Raw genomic sequence first — 19,465 nt, forward strand, 5'->3', positions numbered from 1 at the left:
CCTGACACCATGAACTGATTTTGTGCAGACTTTCTCTTTCTACCTTATTGTTCACTTCCTGGTAATACTTAAAATGTCAGTGAGCTGCTACCTGATCCTACTGAGACAGTTTACAAGGATGAGCAGATGCAACCATCATTACTAACTATTTAACTGCAGGGTTTTGGTTTTCCAGAAATGCAGCTGGAATATAAGACACAGTGTATTTCACCTATTGAAGAGTCTGCATCCTCTGAGCTTTTTCTGTTGATCAGCACCCTGAACACTAACAGTTAGAGGGGAGACCAACACACTTCATTCTTCAAGAAATTCCAGTTTTCATTTCTTGGAAAGAATCCAAAGAGATAGAATGTTAAACCTTTAAAAGATCCATCCTGAAATTTATAGGTAAGATGTGTCCTAATCCCTAAGACAAACCTCCCATCCATCTTAAATTCCAAAACAGAACTCAGACTTCCAAATGGATTTACGGCTTAGTACCTTACTAAAAATTTAGGGTACACTACTAGAACAACAAAACTAAGCAGCTAGGGTTACTAGAGCTACAGTACTACATAAATAAGAGATAGGTGTTCTCAAATACCCTGACTGTTCCCACCATCAGGCTTATGGATCCATAATTCTGCCTGGAGGGACACTCAAAAAAAAAAAAAAAAAAAAAGGGGGGGGGGGGGGGCGGGGTGGTCCAGCAACTTCTGCTAGCATCCAAAAATGAACACCAGTATGCCATGACTTAGAAACTTAATTGTTCATTTTGGTAGGGCAACAATGTTCTGCAAGGTATTTTGTAGGGATTTGGGGGGGGGGGGGGGGGGTTGGGTTTTTTCCTAGTTTTTAAAAGAATCTTGCCTCTTTACTTCAGCATCTCCAGTCTGACTTTGACAATTAGAGCATGCACACTCCCAAGCAGGACATGAAAAATCTCACAGGCTTTCATCTTATTAAAATGAAAGAATAAACTAATAGCCCAGCTGTTTAAAAACGAAGTGAAATCTGTAATAAAAAATAGTCTGTTATATTATCGATGTGGCATGGAATATCTGCCACAATCCAGACAGAAGCTAACCTTCACAGCCACATGACAAATCCCTGAATACACCGGTGAGTGATGGAAAGCCTGACAGGCCATTAGTGACATCAGCATGAATAGGGTTCTAAGGAACAATCAAAACAGAATTTTAAATTAATCGCCTTTAAAAGACAAACAAAACCAAACATAAAAACCCCACACAGAAAAAGGTATTAACCCTGGAGGGCTGCAGGCCTAGCATTTAGCCACAGATTGCCATTCTCCATGGCCTGATCCTACAGGGACACTTCCACTCTCGACTGTAGAAGTGACAGGATGGGATCCCAGAACACAAAGCCCTTGGACAAGCAGAAACACATTCCCATTCCCCGGCCAAAGCCACCAGATCAAAGAGTTTGCTCCACCTGTGGTTCCTCCTACACCATCCAAGTGCTCAACTACACATCAAATGTCTACATGCATTTTTTGATTGCAGAAATTTCTTCCAGACTTTTTTTCAATGCCAGCAACAACAACAACAACAAAAACCAACAAAACAAACCAGCTTCAAAATCATCTTTCACACTGCAATTTCTTTGCTATTTGCTTATCTTTCTCCAACTACAAATCTGAGGTTCAATACCTCAGGGTATTTACCTGAGGGTAAACTGGTTAAATCACTTTGACTTCAAAGTATCTACTTTAACTCTGATTTACATAATCTGTTCTGATCTTGCACTGTGTTTGCACTTTCTAGAACTTTTGCTGGAAAGAAATAGATTCTTCCTGGTTGCAATGTTGTGGGGGGTATTTTTGTTTTTGACTGATTAGGAAGCTACTCTATAAACACTTTTTTATTTTAATATTTGTAAGTTTCTTACATTAGTATCTTTTTTTTTCTCTTCAGTATTTGACTATACATTTTTTACTGAACATTTCATATTCATTAGCTGCAAAACACTTTATAAATAGGGCAAAAGAAATAGTGTAAATAACAAGTTAAAAGTAATAAAAAATGTATTTTAAACTGCAATCAAATTGTTCTAAATTAAACAAACTCATTACAGGCCACATTACCCATAGTTGGTGAATTTGGCTGTATACATCCCTCAAGTTTTTGTTACGACAGATGTGATTTTCATACCTTCTTGTTATTGACAGATCAAAAGTAAAAAAAGCTTCTCAGCTTTTGTAGTTTCTCACCTGTGACTGCACAACTCTCTGAACTAACTCCAAGAACCATGAATGAAGAATGTTTTGTGTCTGCTGGAAAGTGACTCCTGTCAAACCAGTTCTATGCTGCAGAAATTCTCTGCAGACACTTCCACCTACTCTGTGGATACACTTTCTTCAAAGTTACAGATGAAAATATATCCTTCTTGAATATTATAATTTAAGTAAAAGTTACTACACTATGAAGAAGGTAAGGCCTGAATCTAGTAATTTCAAATCCAAATTAACCCTCCTTTTAATTTTTCATTTTAACCTCTTTTGTTTTCCAAAAATTTCTTCCCCTGTTCTTCATCCCTTTACCCACATTATGTTTCCATCACAGGGACCAGCATTTACTGTATGCCACCTCACCTTCCCTTCTCTCAGGAAGGCTGAAGAATTCTTTCTAGGTCTTATTCATCAAGGCAATGTGGCCCATGTATCATGCCACAGTCTTTTCCCACATGATGAGCCCCGAGGTTTGTGCACTGCTGCACAAACAAGTCCAGGCAACCCTCTGGCTTTGAGGATGAACATTCCTGCTTCTGCTGCGCCCATGCCAGGTACACCCTCGTCTCCTTAACAGCCATTCAAGTCCCAGAACAGCCCCAGGGCTGCCAGGAAAGCAAGCACAAGAAACTCTCATGACAGGTAAGACTATTGGGCCTCTCTGCTGGCACCTGGAACAGGTTCCCGTTACACACCTCAGTTTTCAGCTGCTTGTTAAAGCCCCATGTGCTGCACTCCACAGGGCATTCACCTTCTTTTCAGGATGCCTATGACTTCTCCATTTTTCACCCACTACATGTCTCCATTACTGACCAGCCACAGTTCAAGAGATTCGGATCTATCTATTTACTTTTTCTTACTCATTCTAAGTTCCAGTACGAATGAAGTCACACCTCCACCCAAACCCACTCTACTACTCTAAAAGCAGGGCAAATTCTCACTGAAAGACAGAAGGACAAGGAAATTAAGCATCTGAAAATGTTACACAGTAGTATCAGGAACCACCAAAAATAAAACATTCCTGGTTCAGGGGTTTGGTCAAAAGGTAACTTCAGAGCCTTACATGCAGCCTGGCTGAGGAGACACACAGCACATCTATCATTCCCTCAGGAGGAGAAATATTTTGCCAGAGAAATGTTGTAACCAACAGCATTTCAGAGGGAGCTTAGTGCACAACACCAGAGCAGTACTGTACAACTGGGTGACACGAACATCCAGCCAAGAATTCTTGGAGAGACATCACCCTTCCCAGCTTGGTAAATAATGACATGAGTCATTATTTTGAAGTGCTACCTTTTGTACATTACACAAATAGGACATTACAGAAAATCCCCACCATACAAGGGGATTTACACTTTTGAACAAAGCCTGTCCAAATGCTTATGTGACATTCTTGAAACAAAGCAATTCCTCTCACCAAACCTCAGCGTCAGCAAAAACAGCAGTTTCTTCCTCCTTGGGCTCATTTCTAGGAAATACACAAAAGGAGAGAGGATGGCCAAGTTATGACCCATTGAGTCCCATTTTATTGTTGAGGGATTAGCAGCACCTAGGGAAAAGCCACTGTTGGAATCTTTTCCAGCTGATTTGAAGAGAACTGAAAAACAACAGGTTTCACCTACTGATACAGCTCAAAAGGATATGGCCATTACCAAAAACCCCACCATGAATATAAAACCAGCTGTGGGTGTGCAGGTCCTGAAGTCCCACAGGTTATGTGCCACCAGGCACAAAAGGCAGACAAAATCTCTGTGTTAACCACTTGAACCCAGACAAGACTGTGACTACTTTCATGACTTCTGAACTTGAGGAAAACCCTTTACATCTGCTGTGCTGCCAGAGCCCAGCGTACTCCAGAACAGCCCAGGCTATTCCAGCTGTGTTGCATGCCTTGCAACAGCATTCACTAGTACAGAGCACACACGCATAAATTTAAGCCACAGAATTACAGCTTGGGTTCATCTACAGTTTCTACCAAGCACCACTCCAAAAGCTCAGTATTCTTCCTAAGGGAGGTATTTAAACAATTTACTAACCTGGCAACAATCACAGCATAGGGGAAATAGCTCTTATTAACTGGGAATGACAACGTTATGGATCAGGGAACACGCAGCACTCTGCAAAATGCACATCTCCACACAGGAACAGACATACATGAGCAAGTCTCTACAGCCACGAGCAGCCCCTCAGTGCCACCAGCTAAGCAGCTTTCCTGAAGCTTTCCTTTCAAGTCTTCATCTGGTAGAACAGAGGTACACTGTCCTATTCCTCATGTGACTATCCCAAAGCTACTCAGCAGGACTTCCCATGATAGGTTATTGTGGATGTGTGTTCAAACACAAGCAGAGAGGAAGTATCCGCATGGTCTTACCAGCTACCACAGTTTTTCCCTTTTCCAATTTCAGCAAAAGAAAGTGATGGTGGTATTTCTCTTCCCTGGGAGTATTTATCTCACATTCAAACATGAGATGGCCAAATAGGACCTGACAGAAGCTTTCCAATGAATGCAGTCTCACAGGCATTTAGATTTTGTGAGATTTCTCCCGTTTTGTTTACAATTTCTTTGCCACAACATTTTACTTACTTTATTAGGGCCTGTAACATTTCAACACCACATTACAGCACACAGAGCCAATTCCATTAGAAAAAGGCATAAAAAACGAAGAATCATTTCTCTTTGTTCACACAAGATTTCACTCTGTGGCAAAGCAAAAAGAAAGAACAGAGAACTCACTCCTTCCCAGGGAGACCACAGCAAGCACTAGCAGACAAACTCATGCATAAAGGCAGAGAACCAGAGATTCCCCATGTCAACCCACACACCTCACAGCCTGTAAGACCTGAATAAGAACTTATTCTGAGCTTTTAACAAAGACTCAAAAATGGAGGAGACTTTTGGGGCCTTATAAATGAGCTGAGGAGGGAGGAGTCATTAATAAAGGCACCATGGAAGAAACAAGTGTTGCACATCACTTCTCATCATTTCAAGCTCTGCCCCTGCAAGAACTTCTGGATATTCATCCCCTCAGAACACAGGTCCAGTCCTGGCTACACAGAAGCTTTGAATAAGGTAGACAGAAATTCTGGATGTGAAGAACAATTTCCATGATCTCTACTGCTGCATATAAAAATTAGTAATTTCTATTCACTAGCCTGGCCAGAAGAGTTTCCTGATGTGAACAATTTTGGTTAAGGAGCTGCCATACCATTCTGTTGCCTAAAGTCGACTGAATTTCAACCTGAAACTTCTGTTTTACAGTGCATAAGCTTTGCCAAAAGCTAAATAAAGACGTGCCATGTGAAATCTGCATCAACCAAGATGAAAGTAAACAAGACAGAGCGCTACAGAAATCCTCCACGGTTTAAAAAATTAACTGACCTGCAAGAGCCACAACGTTCTGTGCTTACTAGACCATGGCAAGTGGTGTGAAGTCATTTAAACAGAGAAGGGAGGTGTCAGGCTCAAAATCTCTAGAGAGCGTCTGAGAGCCGCACAAAAGCGAGCATTGGCAAGAGGCATCAAAAATCGGTTCTGTTTCCATCCCAAAACACACGATACGTAGTTTACACTTAAAAAATACAATATGGGCTGATGTGCGCGGTGCCTTCTGACCATTTTTCTCCAAGGGCGTTTCAGACAATAGAGCAGGGGGATGAGCCCGAGAGGCGCCCGGGGGCTCGGGAAGGCAGGAGGGCCCCTCCCCGTGCCGGCGGAACACAACAGGTGTTGTTGACAGCGAACCGGGCGCGGTGTCGGGCCGGAGCTGCCGCTCCCTCCGGGGGCTCCCGGCGCCGGTGCCGCTCCCCGCCCGCCCCGCCCGACTCACCGAGGCCGCTGATGTCGTGCCGGAGGCCGGCGCGGCTCCGCTCCTCCGCTATCGCCCGCAGCATGTGCCGCAAGGAGCGGTCGGGCTCACCGTCCGCCTCCCCGTCCCTCCGGGCACAGGCCATGCTGCCGCTGCCGCCGCCGCTGCCGCCGATGAGCTCATGTCAGGCCGCCGCGGAGGCGGCACCCGGCGCTCCCAACACGGGAATGACCAGGAGTCCTCCTGATCCCGCTGCCCCCGCCGCTTCCCCCTTGAGAAGTTTCCCGGGCGTCGCCGCCGGCCCCTTCCCGGGACACAGCGATCACTCGCACCGACGCTGCCCAGCCGCACTCCGCCGCTTCCGGCTACTGCGGCCGGCGGGCGGGACCAGCAGGGCCGGGATCCGCCCGGACACGCCCACAGGGCGGATCTGCCACCGACCGTCATCCTGGGCAACCCATCCTGCATCCCTGACATCAACCAGCATCCTGGGAAACCCATCCTGCATCCCTGACAATCCATACTGCATCCCTGACATCAACCAGCATCCCGGGAAACCCTTCCTGCATCCCTGACATCTAACGACTGTTTCCGGTCAGGCTTTCTGGACACCTTCTTCACTATCCTTCTTTCTCACTATGTCCCACAGATTTGTCTACTCTTACTGCAGGCAGATCTCTCCTGCCCACCCCACTGATGTCATAGATGAGCTGCTGCCTCCTTCTTGCTCTCCTGTTCCCATGTGCCCCCTGTGGGGACAAAACCCAACCTAAGGTGTCCGCTGAAGTCTCTACCAAGATCTGAGTCACCTCAGTAGCATCTCTTGTGTAAATAATGAATGGGTGATCTCAGGGAATAACCCAGGTTGTGCTGCAGAGATTGAATCCTACGTCCTCCTGCAGCTGCTGGTGGTTGTGCAGAGCAGATTCCAACAATGGCCAAAACTTCCTCAAAAATTAAGGATTTTCCAAGCCACAGTTGGAGAGCAATACCACCACCTGCTCAGTTCTCCTGCAAACAATTCGCTCAACATTTTTTTTTTTTTTATAATATTGCTTTAGGCTCTCCTTAGATCCTAAAAATACTGTAAAGGCCTAGGCAGACTTCTTTTCTCTGAAGCCCCATTTGAAATTTGGCAGGCCTTGCAAGTGGTGATGGGAAGAAGCAAAAGGGTCAGAGGACTTCAAATGTGAGTTGACAGCATTTGAGAGTTGGGCTTTTTGCTACAGCATAATAAGAAAGAAAAGTTTTCAAATACTGCATGTCTATTCTCCACAATGGCATATATTTACCCCATGTTGCCAATTTCAGTTTCATGTCAGCTTTTGACACCAATAAACTAACAATCAGACACCTGCTGAATGCAGTTTACAGCCATGCACTCGTTTCCTGTGACACCAATATAGGTGAGTATTTTCTGTGGAAGGCCCTTCTACTGAATTGTACAGAGGAGAGAAATTTGAAGTTGATGTAGCGTTTTGCTAGTAAAATGCTAGCTCTTTCACAAAGCAGTAGAAAACAGGGACATACAATCTCAGGACTTAAGCACCTCTTCCCTTGGAGAGAATGAAGGTTTGCAGTCACATGCTAGCCCTGTAAATGAATTATTTGCCCCATGGGGAAGAGCAACAGAAGACTGTCCTGTACTGTTACCCTCCAAGTTGTTCCCGACATTGTCAGGAGGAATGATTCTCTCTGCTGCCAGAGAAGCAACAGTCTCACTTCCTTCATGCCACGCTGTACTCATTAAGGATTAGATGTCTTTCCCCTGAAGATTGCTGCTCGATCCCAACAGCACTGTCTCATTGAGGGCACATGGGAACACTTGTGTCACCAGCCAGTAGACAACCCTGCAGCAGATTCTCCAGAGTCTCCAGGAGTTCAGCCTCTCTGCTGTGCCCTGAACATTATCTGTAAAGTTCCAGCCACCCTGCTTTAAAAAAGCAGTCAAGGAAACCTGCTGCTGCCCTATCCAGGTCTTTTGTAAAATGAAAAGGTATTCCTGCCCCTTCTTAGCTCCCCAGCCTACCTTCTACTTTCTCTGGCTTCTATCAAAACATGCCCATGGAAAAAAAATGCAGATGTTTTCCTTCCTGTAGGCTTCCCTAGCCAAACATACCTCCTAGTAGATCACAGCACTTGACCAGAAAACAGAGGAATAAAGTTTGTTTTCTTAAAGAGATTATCGATTAAGTACCCTTAGGATCAGTTTGAATCCTAGAATACTAATTGATTTTGGTTTTTAAGGATCCCACAGTACATTGTAAAACAAGAAACCACTCTGTCTAGCCAAAGTCTTGACAGAGAGGGGGCTTTGTATCTGATCTTTATATATTGGTCCTAAAGATCTTCTTCAGTGATACTTAGCATGATGTTATCACTACAATGGGCACCAGGAGCACTATCTGACCATGCACGCTCTCACTGAACTCAATTGTGCACAAAATCTTCTCTTACAAACCGTAATGGGTGTTATGGTCCTGAGGGCTCTAAAAAGCCTTAATTGCCCTGATCACCCTCACCTGGGGCCTCCTTTCCCACCCCCCCACCCCCCCCCCAGACTGGGGTCCCTATTTAAGCTCAGCCCTGAGGCCCTTTGGAACATGTGGTGGTCTCTGGGTGTAGTTCAGTTGTGGTTGCTGTTCCTCTGGCCCTTGAGCTGCAGGCTCCTTGCTGAGCTTAGCCCCAGACCTGCCTCCAGACCCTGGAGGCACCTTTGGGCCTGAACTCTGTTTTACCCTGTTCCCTCACTGAGGTTCTGTTATGCTAAGCTGTGGACCACAAAGGCCCTGCCAACCTGGGAGTGTCTCTCCAGGGAGGTTTTAAACTGCACAGTGCCCTAATGATAGAGTCCTGTGCTTTCTTATATAACAGTGCACTTCACATCCTGATGTAAAGTATTGATTAACAAGAGGGATAGGCCTTGGGGCAGAGACTGGGCTGGATTCATTTTTGTAACTTAGGATGTGTGTTCTATACAGCAGAAAGGTAAATACAAAAGCCTTAGGCTATTAAAAATATCTAACTGGCTTAATGTTGTGGGGTGTTTCTTTTGCACTAGTTGATAACAATCATCTTTGCTATGCAAAAGTCATATAAGTTATTCATATATTCTTACTATGCTTATTTTAGTAGTAGCTAATAGTGATAGCCTGCAGTGTGTGCTAGTAAGACCACACTGGGTGTGAATATCTAATGGTGAAAATGAGCATGCAAGTTAGCAAATATGGGCTTATTGAATGCATTTGAGTGTCCATCTACTAGCTGAGTCCTAGATTACACATACCTGACAGTCCTGATGCTGGCAAATCTGTGTGGCTACTTACAGCCCATCAGAGACCAGCGTCTTACTTGAGTGCTTCAAGCTCTCTATGTGCATAAACTATTGCAGGAACAGATTTTGTAACTCTGAAGCTTTGGAAGTTCTATTCAATCCATTATAAACATGCAAAGTACCCCCATTTTTCTCATGTCTTCCCTTACTGATAAAAAGAAATTAAGATTAATAACAGCTATATGTAGCAACTGAATGTTATATCTAGCTTATAGATCATCACAGGGCATGAAACGCAGTTTTTTGAGGAAGAGATCAGGCAATTTTAAAATTCTAATCCTATTTCAGTCTTAAATTGGGATATTGCCGTCTTTGGCAGTCTGCTGTTCTGCTGAGGGCATGCCTATGGGTCAGTGGCCATCCAGGCAGTTTATATGCAAAAAGGAATTCTGCAATCTTTACTTAATTGCCTCCCTAATTGCATCAAGGCATTCTGACTTAGGACATGGCAGTTTGGGGCCTCCCATTATAAACTGTTTTAAATTGGCCAGCTTGAAAGATAACTCAAAGCTACTTCTAGAACTTCCTCGTGTCGAACATGGGCCTGATTTTGCTCCCAAGATTAAACATACAAATTACTGAAAGTTTTATCTACAGAATGTTACAAGATCTTTTTTCAGCTAAAATAATTCTCTGGAGTTAGACCTCTGAATGCACAGCAGAATATTTAAGGTCATGCAATTTTGAAGTTAGAGGTGTTCTGTGTGTTTAGTTTTCTTTTGCTCTTCCCCCTTTCTTTGTACCACTCTTGCTACCCCTGCTCCTACTTTCATCTGTTAATTGCCATGGGTTATACTGAATGGAAGCCAGAGATGCTCAGCCTTGCACTGTAGGAGTAGAAACAAATCTGAACTTGCATGTAGAGCTTTCAGCCCAGTCTGATCCCTCTCCTCTTCAGCCAAAACCACTGAGCCTTCTGCATTTGAGACTTTTATCCCAGGTTGTTCCTGCGCTGTTCCTGAGAGAATAAATATCTCAATAGGAGTGACATAGGAATCATAGACTTTGTGATAACAGACTTCTGAGATTTATAAGCCACTAACACAGAATCCATGTTTCATTGTTTTTCCTGAGCTGTATTTGTACTTGTACCCATAAGCCACTTATGAACCCATCCCAAGCTCTTCACCAGCTCAGCAAATCTGAAATCCCTGCAGGAACTATTTTTTTCATATAGCTAAGCTCTTGGATAAGAGGAAATGGGGCAGTCCCTTGACAAAAGCAAGTTCCTTGCAGGAAAGAAGTCCCTGTCAGGCTAGGTAGGGTTTTCCATTCAAGGCATGGGATTCTGCTGAAAAAACTGAACTGGCTGGAAGTCACCTCAGAGAGCAGAGGTAATCAGGAGCTTGCACAGGCCAAGTATCTGCTGAGAAGTCTGTCCCAGAGAGTGACACAGCATTGCTTTCCACAGGACTCTTACTTGATGGCAGTATATTGCTTAATTCCTTGACATGTTACCTTACCTGTGTCTCACCTTTATGTGCCTGCACTCTTCAGCCTCTGTGTGTTCCAGGCTTTGAATTCATAGGTAGCAATTGCTAAAGAAATGTTCACCACCTCTTGGACACAGGATTTCAGAACTGTGAACGTGTAAATCTGCCTAAGTATTACCTGTGTCCTTTGAGAGGACAAATCTGGTGGAAGAGAATTGGGTGGTGAGGCCACAGGGGCTCAGTGAGGTGAGCCAGGGCTGGGAGGTGACCTTGTGTCACACTGAGAGGCTGCTGCCGGGAAAGTGTGTGTTTGCCATCCACTTCAGGTGGTGCTCAAGGCTAGTGCAAGACCTGTTTGTAACCACAAAGAACAGGTTTCAGTCTGCCTTAAAGAGAAAATTCAATCTCAACAGGCAGTAAAAGAGGGTATAAAAAACCCACTTCTCCAGAGAAGTGATCAAATAATGCAAAGTTTATAAAGAATGTAGTGATTACATCCTTAATTCTTTTGGGAAAAGTTATGTGATAACTTTCTAAAAATAAACTGACTTTTCAGAGGTAATTTCTAAATAATTATGTTATAATTTGGAAATTAGTTTTTCTTAGCTCCTGAATTAGTGTGTACACCTCTGGAAGTATAGGGGCAAAATAAAATCTGAGTAACCATTCTATGAATGCAACTAGTAATGATGTAGATTTTTTTTTTTTAGAAATGTCTCAACAATAGAATTATCTAGGTATTTTAGAAATACGTAACCAAAAGGGTGTTGGAAAAGTTAAAAATTTTGGAACTAGTGTGATTTTATTTTACTGGTTTTAGTGCTATATTACACTATATTGTATAATTATGTTAGTATTTCAGTATTAATGAACATCAGTTAATATTTTTAATAACAGGCAAGATAAGAAAGAATCTGTGAGCAGAGAGCAAAAGAAATTGCTCTTTCCACAAGATCTGCTCTTATCTGGGTTGCTCTAATAGATGACTCAAGCAGCTGCTCCAGATAAAGGACTCAGTGTGGCAGGTTTTTTAGATTCATATTTACTTAAACATTCAGTAGGTCAACTACACTCAAGACAATTCAGGTAATCTTTGGAGCTCTGAGCAGCCTGTTCTAGTGGAAGGTGTCCCTGCCCATGGCAGGGGATTGAAACAAGATGAGCCTTAAGGTCCTTCCAAGTCAAACCAGTCTGTGATTCTGTGATCTTCAACAATTTACCTCTAGAACAAAGATTTTTCTCTACAGATTACCTCGTTGAACGCTGCTCTGACGTGCTCTCTCATATAATAAAAATACTTTTTCACCTTTTCAAAATATTTTGTTGCTCATACCAATATATATAATAAATACATGAATTAGGAAAATCAAGTTTTCCACTAGAGAAATGCTTTTAACATTAAAAAAAACCCAACTATTTTCAGGATGATTTTGAGTGGAATTTAGCCTTACTGACTCAATCATGTAAAAGGAAGAGGTTGGTGGGTGTCAAAAAGGTCAGGAGTTCATCTTGAAGGGTTTTTTTAATTAACTCAATATTTTTTTTCTGCCTCTGTAGAATATAGACAATAAACGTATCTTACAAAAGCATCAACTCATTTGCATGCGCAAGAAGAGAAGTTGTGTTCAAGTTGTAAAGCAAACAAAAGAAGTTGAAGGCTTAAAGTACTATTTATGTTTAAATGAAAGTATGTGAAATGTTGCCTTTTTCTCTCAAGTCGAAACACAATAACCTTGTTTGATCAGAGGTAGGGAGAGAGGAAGCCTGTGAAACAGGAATTTTATTCTGAAGATGGTTCTCTAAATTTTATGGTGTGTTGGTTTGGAGGATCTGAGTCATGATTACATGCACTTTTCTGCACACTAGCTCAGGATGAGGTGCCAGCCTTTCTGCACACTATCTGAGGCATTAAGCTGTTGCTGTGACCCATCCCACTGCGGGGCTGGGGCAGCGTGATGCCAATCAATCCCAGCCCATCCCCTGGATCAAGTTTCCCAAAGAGGCAGACTCAGAGGGTGGGTCGATGGGCGGCTCAGAAGCCTAAGCCGCACCCCCCCTGGGCGGCGCCTGGGTACAAGCCGCCTTCCCTGGTTCGGGAAAATTCTCGGTTACTCGGTTGTTCATTGGCTCTCTGTTATAGCTCCCACCTCTTGGTTTCCCCCAGTGGTTCTTGTTAAATTGTATCCTCCCCCTGGCTTGTAACTCATTGGTTGTTTTCCCCTTTCCCCGCGGTTTTCAAATTCCCTATAAAATTGAGGACAAGCCTCAGGGGAGGGTCCAATCGCATTCTATCCCTTCTGAGCTTGTTTGGGTTGTGAAACTTCTAACAATAAACCTGTTAGGAGCCAGACCAGAACAGCCTCTCTCTTCCTTTGTCTCCAAGCTAACGTGAGCCTGTACTAACGGCTCCTGCCGTGTTCCCTCTGCAAAGAAGCCAGCTAGCTAGCTCAGCCAGCAGCTCTTTTCCTGATGCTGAAATCGCTCCAGTGATGCACAGAAGTAACGCAGCTGGACTCTCTCTGACCTGGGGCACGCCAGAGCTCGTGCCTCGAGCACAAGTACTGCGTTATGCGGCTCAGTCAGTTGTCTCGAGATCTTCCTTTTTCACCAGTGGTGAACTGAGTAAATGCAACTAGCTAGGGTAGCTTAAACTGTGAAAATGGTCTCAATTATTTTGTGGTGTATAAAGCATTTATTAGTGCCCAAAGTGATTATTACACCTTCAACAAATGCTTTTATAAATCATGTGATCTGCTATTCTTGCAAAAAAAGATAGAAATTGTACCAGTATGTATTAAGCAGGTACCCATCTAATGAGTTCACAACAATTTATGATCACTTCAAATAAAACTTTTTCTTATCTAGTTGAATTACAAACAATTAACTCCTAAGTTTCAGACCATATATCTTGACAGTCACACATTGCAACTTTTTGTGTATTATACAGTGTTTGATGCACAGAAATGCCTGGAAAATATGTCTTGTATCTAAATCAACTGTGTCTCTGACAATGAACATATATTTACTAAAATTGAGCAAGTTCATCCTGACAAGATGAAACATAAAAAATAGATAAATCAGACTTAAATCCCGGTAAGGCCCGGATATTTCCAGAAGGCTTGGAAGAGTGTTGTGTTTCTGTATTTTGACACTGTCTCCTGTTAAAGACAATTTATATATGTGTAAATCTTAACTGGGCTTGTGGCATCCTTTAACAATGCCTAAATAATTCCCCAAATGGTACTTTAGAGGGCTTGTGTGTGTTAGAAGTTTCTGTACTGCTTGTAGACAAGCTTACTCTGTGCTGTAAGGCATTTGGGTCCCACCAGGAGGAAAAAGTAAGACATTTGGAGGCTTGAGGTGTTCAATGCTCTTCCTGTTAGCGGCAGGTGGTTCCCTGGCTGGTTGCACATTCCCACACTGTCCTGGGGGATGTTGATCACACTGGTGCAGGCAGAGCAGGAAGAGATGAAGTCTTAAGCCAGTCAATTTCTGGGTATACTCAGGCACAGTACTCTTTCATGTAGTGCTGTTCTTCCTTATCCAAATATTTTAGAATATAGACTATAAAAAGTGCTCCCCAGATCAGCTTAAAATGTAGAGACATCTGTTAGATTTAGGGAGCTTATTATGTGCTTATCTCAGGCAGAAGGCTATGAGATTTCCTTTCTTCATGCAGTTCAATGAAAAAGAGGCAACTAAGGAGCTTCAGGAGGTGGGATGTGTCTTTCCACTGAAGAAAGGCTGTTCTTAGCATACTTACAATAAATAAGCTGAAGAACATCAATTTGAATTTCACAGTTCAAATGGCTTATAGAACACTGAGGATTAATTGATTCCATGAATTTAGGCAGAAACTTTTCACTCTTGAAACATGAATTTGGTCGCTAAGGCCAAAAGAAATCCTGTATTGCAAACATCTCTTCCTTCTTCACAGCTGTCTCTGTCAATCCACCCAAAGCGTGGTCGTAGGAAAATCCTTTCTCTAGTCAGTGTTCCATGTAAGGAAGCCAAGGGGTGCTGCCATGTCTGCTCTGAGCTGAAGTGCACACCAATACATACACCTACTCCTACCTGCTTACCGGGACTGTTGAAGCTTCATGAACATCAGATGCCAAAGTCACAGAATTATTTCCTGCATCTTACCAGTTCTTTATGGAAACATTAACAGACAAAAGCAACTTCCTGTAAGGAAGATCTAGCATCTCTACATGAAAGCACCAAGTCCCTGCAGAGCAGGGGTTTCACACACTGTATCTCTGAGCCAGGCACAATCAAGTAAATAGGAAGACTTGGGAGGTAATTAGCGAGCGCTTCCCTGTCTGTCCATGGATGTTTGGCTGTGTGTTAGCTCTGACAAATGCTTTCATTCAGCAGTGTCATGGACAGCTGACAGAGTTTCTCTTGACGAGCCAGTTTGATGTCATGCTTTGTTCCAAAGGCTTGCTTGTAATGCATGTTCAGGGGAAATACACCTGTAAGGCTTTGCAGGAGGTAGAAAGGGAAAATTATACTTGGGAAGACCATATTCTTTTGTTTGGCAGTATGAAAAAAATAAGGGTAATCTTTTCCAATTAAACTAAAGGAAAAATGCCATGCATTTAGCTTTGAATACTACAGTATCCCACACACGCACTATCTAGAGGTTCTAAATTATGCTAGGTCTAATTACTATGCATGGACAAAAGAAGAGAGTCCTTGTCCTGAAGAGATTAAACACTGTAGTTATTGCTTATGAACAAAGCTTTAGAAATTAGATGTCAGAAGTCTTTTAAAAATCACATATGACAGCAGTCAGATAAAGAAATTGTTATAACAAAAGCATCACAAACTGTTAGGTCTTTTCTTTAACTTGGAACTTTAACATTAACTTTAATGTCACCTGACATTTCACCATCATAAAAATCTGCTTTCCATATAGCTGGTTGCAAGCCTCATTCCTTACTTTGTTTCTTTTTTCCTTTTTTTCCCATTCTCCAACCTTTCTGTCAAACCTAAATGAATCCTGCAACCCATGAGGAAAAGGAACCCTGTTTACAGCTCAGGCTGCTGAACTTTGAAATGTTTTTACCGTATCTTTACAAGCAAACCAAGTACACCAGAGACTGGTTCTGAACTGTGGCATTGCCTGGGGTTGCTGTTGACCCTGTTGACTTGGCCCTGTTGACCCTCAGTCCATTTGCCTCAGTCCATGGATCCAGCCTGTCCAGGTCCCTCTGCAGAGCCTTCTTGCTCTCCAGCAGATCTACACTCCCAGCTAACTTTGTGTCATCCACAAATTTATTAAGGGTGCACTTGATCTGGACATCCAGATCATCAATAAAATATTAATTAATCTGGCCCTAGTACTGAGCCCTGCAGCTTTTCCATACTTCTAATATATCTGTATCTTAATTTGAAAGGACAAATCCAGTGACAGAAAATAATTTGGCTCCTCATTCCAGTAGTAGAGTAGAACTTGGCTTCTTCCATTGCCAATAAGAATGTGAAATGGAACTGCACTGTTTAAAGGTTAAAAAAAATAGCTTTCCCTTACATTAGGTCTTTACGATCCAGTCAAAAGGACAAGTGACACTAACAATATTTGGCAACTCCATCCAAATGTTTCACTCCATTTCTAGAGCCAAGAATGGATCACATTAATGATGTTTCCAAAGCAGTAGATAGATGTGCTGTGAGCTATGAATCATTTATTAGTATCCATGGCTGTAATGAGGAAGACTTCAGAAAGGGAAGAAATGAGCACAGCACTTGTGATGGTAATGGCATTGAAGTGCCACAGGTATTCAGGAGCAATTCATGATACATGACTCAACAGGTTTCCCGTGTTGGCCCACTCCTTAGCACTTAATATTTGAGAGAAGAGAAAGTACTGATAATTCCAGTGCGGTTATGTTCAAGAAGCAGTGTGATAATGGAATTAATTTTTTGTGCCATCTTTAATCTATAGTATCTACTATATTTAAGAAATCAAACCAGTCATAGAACTACTTTTAAAGGCAAAATTAAATAACAGCTTCTGAGCACGTGAAGTTCTGTAGATAGAAATGGTCATCAAATCAACTTGGCCAAAGTAGAATGATGGACCCTTAACAGATTTTGCAGTGTCTTCAATTACATGCTTCAGTGTTTTAAACACAGGATTGAACATGCTGAAGATCCTGAAAGTTCAAGGGATAGATCTTGTTGACTTTGCAAATATGAAATCAGGGAATTCAAGTGATTTGAACCTGTCAACAAGATGACAGTAATTAGGAAAAAAGTGGCAGAAATCCCTTTGAAGAGCAGTCACTTATTTTTACCTCATACAGGAAAAAATGGCAGCTACTAGAGTTCACCTGGTTCTGACCAAAGAAAAGTAAAACAGCCCCTTTTGTGTCCTTCACAGTTCCCACCCAAAGTCCTTTGTTAGTGACGGTGATAGAGCCTCTTAGGCACAACCCTTACGTGCAAACACACTTTAGAGTTGTTTAAGGACACTGGTTTCTTGGTTTCCCCATGAAAAGGGCTAGAGGTTATATGCAATACCACAACATGACTCCTGAAGGTGAGCAAAAATCCTCCTGTGCTTCCAAATTCAAATGTTTGGCTCGTATCAAGAAAAATAAACTTATCATGAAATACTTGTCTTAAACTCTGAAGGTCTGAAGTTTTGACTCTGGTTCCTTGTTTTATTTTTTGATTCTTAGTAGGATCAGAAAAGGCTGCCCAAAGCTATTGAAGGAGAAAAGCAAACTTGATCCAAAAAAGCAAACCAAGATGGTTCGACACCCAGGAGAAACACCCAAAATTCTGTATCTGGGCTATGACAGTTTAGGGCTTATTCTCCCCTTAATTTCTTTATCTACAAAGACTTATGGGATTTCTGTGCCTGTTCAGTATGTTCCTGTGGAAATATGAAGTGAAGAAGGAGAAGTAAGAATTAGGTAGGACAATCAACTTCCTAAACTTAGATAAAAATCAAGTCTCTGACTGACTGTGGTTTGTACATGAAGTTCACACCACTACAGACATCCGTGGCATTGTTTGGCCAGGATGTTTTAAAAAATTAAATGCCTGCAGATAGGTCAGGGTTCAAAAATATTTCTTTTCAAATTATTTCTTTTGAAAAAATTATGCTAAGTATCATGTTAGCTGTGGTTGCTGAACTCTGAAAAATGTTCGTCATTGCTTAATGGTCTTCAGCATTATTGAAAGTCTGGTTAAATTTTTGGCTGACTGAGAATTCCATCGATTCATAGACATAAGTCCCTTCCTGCACAAAAGTAAATTACTTGTGTGCAAAAATATCAGGTGATTTATTTTCAGTTCTTCAGTGGGATGGTATAGTAGATATGTTTTTTCTTAGTCTCTATACTATAATGCACTCAAGTATGTCATTAGAATTATGAAATAAATCAGAGGATTGCTAATAGTTGCCATTAGGTGAATCTTAACATGAAGATTATAGCAAATCTAATCAAATTGAACGGATATAATAAGAGGCCAAACAAAAGAAAAATATTTCCTTCCTCATGGTAGACAGTTGAGTGTAGTGAAGGCTCTGCTGAAGACAGGTTGGGTGGATTGTAGAAAATGTTAGGATACTTTATAGCAGAGTCTATATAAAACAGCCTATGTAAGTCAGCAGGAAGCTTGGGGAAGTATTGATAAGAGCATGAGAATACGTGGAGAGGCACATTTGATGTTCTTCTTGATCAAAGAAATAGTCAACTATTGTTCCTTTCAGATCTTTAGATGCATTTTTATGAATAAAAAAAATTCCTTAAAAGAAATATACATTCCTTATGACATCAATATTTGAGTCAAACAGAAATAAACCTACAACTCTGAATTTTGGCTATTTGGGAGACAGTGATTTCCCGTATGTTGAGAGATAAACATATAATAGTTTGTGGTTTCCAAACAACTGAAATAAATTACAGCACAATTTTTCATCTCTGTGCATGTTTTTTGTTAAGAAAGGCTGACAAAAAATAGCAACAAATAAAAATGGCTGCAATATTTGTTCTGCACTGGTCAAGTAACTGCATAAGAACAGCGCTGAATCTGGCTTAATAATTCTAGCTCCACGAATTCCCTATGTCTACAGTGTGTAACAGGTAGAAATACCAAAAGTACCTTGAAGTAAACTGGTTCAGATTTGATGGCATTACAGGAAACTCTACCCAGGCAAGTTCAGCCGAACTTACGTTCAGCTGGAAGCTGCTCTGCTTGCATTTCACTGGGAAATGTAGCTCAACCTGTGCAACTGAAAACTGCCCAGACTTGGACAGCATTTATTTTGCTGAAGAGAACAATGGCTCTGCACATTTTGTCATATTAGCTGCTTATAAACACAGAATTTACATCACCACCAAGAACTGAGATCAGGACTCGGCCAAAGTTATTATGTGGGCAAGTACATTCTAAAAGGAGAGTTTTAATCTTCTCCTATTCTGTAAAAATCAGAGCAAGCTGAAGTTAATGTGCTGTCTTGGCATTGACGCTGAAATAGGAATGCCAGCTCTTCCACTCTCCTCACTATCCAGCTTCCAGATGTGGCTGCCTTCCAGGGACAGCTCAGCATTTGCCTCACATCTTTGCAGGATATTCTAAGCCCAGCCTGTGGGCAGCACAGGAAGTGCTTCTTCCTGCTCTGATATCCCTGTTATGATAAGCA

At 42.0% G+C, this 19,465-nt stretch overlaps 1 protein-coding gene across 2 annotated transcripts in view; it reads right to left on the minus strand.

Annotated features, from left to right (window-relative positions):
- The window catches only part of KIAA0930 (KIAA0930 ortholog), a 96,460-nt gene extending 90,046 nt beyond the window's left edge, over positions 1 to 6,414 (minus strand). For both annotated transcript variants that reach the window (XM_048300316.1, XM_048300315.1), the window contains exon 1: positions 6,058 to 6,414. In XM_048300316.1, the coding sequence (XP_048156273.1) occupies positions 6,058 to 6,181 (124 nt within the window). In that variant the 5' untranslated portion in view covers positions 6,182 to 6,414. The remainder of the gene's footprint in view (positions 1 to 6,057) is intronic.
- Between the last annotated feature and the right edge of the window lie 13,051 nt (positions 6,415 to 19,465).

Source organism: Corvus hawaiiensis, chromosome 4 (assembly GCF_020740725.1).
Source record: "Corvus hawaiiensis isolate bCorHaw1 chromosome 4, bCorHaw1.pri.cur, whole genome shotgun sequence".
In the NCBI taxonomy this organism is placed as follows: domain Eukaryota; kingdom Metazoa; phylum Chordata; class Aves; order Passeriformes; family Corvidae; genus Corvus; species Corvus hawaiiensis.